The following is a 4,200-nucleotide window of genomic DNA, read 5'->3' on the forward strand; positions in this document are numbered from 1 at the left end:
CTCCATCTTCGATTCGGTGAGGACTCCGCGGTTTGGCGCCTTCTTATTCCCTCTTTGTTGTTGTTGTTTTGTCTTGTCTTCGTCCTCTTCGGACTCTTATTTCTGATTTTTTCTTCTTCATTTTCTTCTTCTTTTTCCTCAGCCTCTTTGTCCCCGAACTCTTGTTCGAACTTCTCGTTATGCCTCGTCTTCTTCTACTCTTCTTGCCGCTTTTTTCCTTCAGCTTTTCCTCCTACTTCTCCCCCTTCTCTTCGTCCTACTCCTGTTACGCTTTCTTCTTCTCTTCCCTCTCTGCGTACTGTTTCATCTCCGTTCCCCCATTTCCTTCACGTCTCCCCCAGCTCTCCCTTCGGCTCTCTCTTTCCCACTTCCTCTTCGTCGTCTGCTTGCTTCTCCTTATTCTCCTCCCCTTTTACAATTTCCACCCATTTTTATTTCAAGGTTTTCTTTCTTCTTTTTTCTCCTTCTTATCTTCAATCAATTCATCCTGGGCCCATTTAGTTTATTTTCTTTGGTATCTACTTGTCTTGCTCTTCTTCCACGTACCACATTGTATCATTATATTATATTTCTCATTGACGATATTCCTCAACGGGGCTCCAAACATCCCCTCTCATTGTAAACACAACCGGCATTCACGATCGACCTCCTCCTCGTCCCGCCGCCCTTAACGCCCTCTCTCTCGTCCGCCCCCCTTTGGCAGGTGGAGCGCTACGACCCCACGACCGGCCAGTGGACCCCCGTGACCCCAATGCTGAGTAAGCGCTGTCGCCTGGGCGCCGCCACGCTCAACGGGAAGCTCTACGTCTGCGGAGGCTACGACGGCTCCACGTTCCTCAGGACCGTCGAGGTGTACGACCCCATCACCAGCAAGTAAGGCCGCTCGGATGGCTTTGTGTGTGTGTGTGTGTGTGTGAGAGAGAGAGAGAGAGAGAGAAAGAGATAGATAGATAGTTTGGGTTAGGGATGAGGGTGTGTGTATTTGTGTGTGTGTGTGAGAGAGAGAGAGAGAGAGAGAGAGAGAGAGAGAGAGAGAGAGAGAGAGAGTTTGGGTTAGGGATGAGGTGGGGGTATTAGAGAGAGTATGGATGAGTATGTGGTCCCTACGCGTGTCTGTGTGTTCGTACTCTTTGGGGATGAGTGTGGATATAGATAAGTATATGTTGATATAGATATATTTAAGTACACTTACTTATATGTATGTACACATTCGCACACACAGATAGATAGTTAGTTAGATATGTGTATATTACTGTAGCACATCCCACCTTCACCTTGTTTACTAATTTCCTCCCCTTCCCTCCCCCTCCCCCCCCCCCTCCCGCGCAGGTGGTCGTTCATCGCGTCCATGAGCGTGACCCGGAGCCGCGTGGCGCTGGTGGCCAACATGGGCCGCCTCTACGCCATCGGGGGCTACGACGGCGTGTCCAACCTGTCCACGGTCGAAGTCTACAACCCGGAGCTCGACCAGTGGGAGTTCATCACGTCCATGTGCGCCCACGAGGGAGGGGTGGGCGTGGGGGTCATCCCTCTCCCGTGAGTGTGGGCGTGCTTGCGTGAGTGTGTGTGTGTGCGTGCGACGTGAAGGAAAGGGCGTTGAGTGGCGGCGCCACGTCCTTCGCTCGCCGGGGAAGCTCCTCGAGATGACAATCGGCCTTGCTGTGGCTCCTCCTTCGGGGTCGCCTTGGCATACAGAAGAACGAGACAAGATGGAAACAAAAGGAAAAAAGAAATGGAAAAAAAAAATCAAAAAAAGGTTTATATTTGTACTTTCGTCACCGTTCAAGGCATTGCCAGTAGCGAGAGAGAGCACGGGAAAGCGCGTTCACCAACCCAACCCAACCCCCCCCCCCCTTCCCGCCGGTCACAACAAAACAAGATTCACGGCTACGGTTACTACGGCTACGGTCACTTCACCTAGGATTTAATTAATTAATTAAGAGAGCGAGGCACGTCACACACACTGGACGACGTAGACGACCCTGGACGGAGGCCGAGACGCGGGGTCCCAGCTGGTTGCATTTCACTCGGTTTCGTTTCATTGTGTATTTCCCCATCCGCGGTATGGGCAGTGCTGTGATATTCTTTTTTTTTATTCTCTCTCTCTTGCTATCGTTGAACGCTGACCAAGACAGAGCATGGCCATATTAGGAATGCTTGAACGGTGAACAGAATCAGAAAAAAATACTTTTAATATAGATATACATATAAGAATAATGACAAAACCGAGCTACCATACCTAGTGGAGTAATAACAAATCCATGACGTAAATGCATTAATTAAAGACCAATCACTAGCGTCGTAAAGCACATCCGGGTCGTAACGAAATGGCTTTCCGTTTGATTTCTCGAAAAAAGAATTATCAACTTCTACTTCTTCTACTTACAGAATTCACACTTCTTACGGCAAGCGTGAGGTTCATTCATCTCTGTTTGTGAGGGTTTGGTCATTCAGAAAGATGAGGGATGAAGTTTGATTTTTTTTTTTTTTTTTTTTTTCTCCCTTTTCCCTTCTCTCTCTCTCTCTCTCTCTCTCTCTCTCTCTCTCTCTCTCTCTCTCTCTCTCTCTCTCTCTCTCTCTCTCTCTCTCTCTCTCTCTCTCTCTCTCTCTCTCTCTCTCTCTCTCTCTCCCTCTCTCCCTCTCTCTCCCTCTCTCCCTCTCTCCCTCTATCCCTCTATCCCTCTCCTCTTTCCACAATTCCGACAGTGATGTGAGCTGAAGCATTTCGTCGTATAAACTTTATGATAATATTGATAGTAATAAATTTCTACCACAATATTCTCCACATATATTAGTGGCGTATTACAAACACAAAACTTGGTCACAAAACAAAATGATATTACCCCGGCTGAGAGCCCGCGAAATTCAAAAAGTTTTCTTCGCTGCAAATTAAACCCAAATGTCGTGTTCGTTTGAACTGTCGGGATCATTTTTTGTGCTTTGAAAGTTATTCCTAATTATGCTGTAAGAATTTTTTTTTTTAACAAGAGTTTGGTCTTGCTTTTTTCAACATTCCCTACCACCTGCAAAAGGTCCCAAGTCGATTTTTATTATTGGGCGTATCGGGTGAGCTGCTCCAATCTGTGGTCAGTGATTTGTTTTAAACATATATATACTTGTAACCCGTCCTGTTTTATTCTGGAAAAAAAAAGAACTTCGAGGGACCGTCGCCTACCACCTGCAAAGGTCCCCAAGTCGATATATATTGTTTTTTCCCCTTTCTGTGTTCAGCGCTGATGGAAGGCGAAAGGGCGCACGTGGTAATTATTGTGTGAGTTGACTGGAAAGGATTTGCAGATATTGTAGCATTTTGTTTTTACGTAACTGTGTTCACATTGCATTTAAACTCATAGAATTGTATTAATATTTTGACTTGATTTTATATGCATTTTGTCTGTGTCTTTCAAGAAATGTTTACCTCCCCCACAATACACACACACACACACACACACACACACACACACACACACACACACACACACACACACACACACACACACACACACACACACACACACACACACACACACACACACACGCACGCACAAACATCCATACATACTAACACACATTCATACGTACATAGCACACGTATGTATACACATATGTGTTTGTTTATTTATCAAAACTTTGCGAAGAAAAGGCTTTCTAAGAGAAAACATAACATAATCATTTTAAAATTGTTCTTCATTTGATAAGAACATCGCTACTTCAAGCGTGATGCCATGTTGTTTATTCCTAAGCTTAGACATTTATATGTATATATTCATAACTCTATATGTATTTTCAAAATTAAAAATGAGATAGAAAATATATAACTTCTCTAATTGTAAACAACAAAGCGATGTAAAGAATTATTTTTCATATGAAGTGCTCGGGATGGCACCGAGACTGCCAAAAAGGTGCATCTCTTTAAGGACTTGTGACATTGTGTCTTCGTTTACGTAGACTAAAATCTAGAATGTTAATCCACACGTTTTGTCTTTTCATCGCCCTCTCTCTCTCTCTCTCTCTCTCTCTCTCTTTCTCTTTCTCTCTCTTTCTCTCTCTCTTTCTCTCTCTCTTTTTCCTTCTCCCTCTCCCTCTCTTTCTCTCACTCTCCCTCTCTTTCTCTCACTCTCCCTCTCTTTCTCTCACTCTCCCTCTCTTTCTCTCCCTCTCCCTCTCTCTCTCTCTCTCTCTCTCTCTCTCTCTCTCTCT

At 45.1% G+C, this 4,200-nt stretch overlaps 1 protein-coding gene across 1 annotated transcript in view; it reads left to right on the forward strand.

The window, feature by feature from the left end:
• KLHL18 (Kelch like family member 18) overlaps positions 1-1,755 on the forward strand; it is a 27,808-nt gene extending 26,053 nt beyond the window's left edge. Inside the window, exons 8-10 of the mRNA XM_043002176.2 lie at positions 1-16; positions 704-873; positions 1,330-1,755. The exon at positions 1-16 is cut by the window's left edge and continues 201 nt beyond it. Coding sequence (XP_042858110.1) covers positions 1-16; positions 704-873; positions 1,330-1,540 — 397 coding nt within the window. The 3' untranslated portion in view covers positions 1,541-1,755. The remainder of the gene's footprint in view (positions 17-703; positions 874-1,329) is intronic.
• Positions 1,756-4,200: the final 2,445 nt, after the last annotated feature.

The sequence above is a fragment of the Penaeus japonicus genome, unplaced genomic scaffold (assembly GCF_977035675.1).
Source record: "Penaeus japonicus unplaced genomic scaffold, GWHDUDI00000001_assembly GWHDUDI00000021, whole genome shotgun sequence".
NCBI classification, from domain to species: domain Eukaryota; kingdom Metazoa; phylum Arthropoda; class Malacostraca; order Decapoda; family Penaeidae; genus Penaeus; species Penaeus japonicus.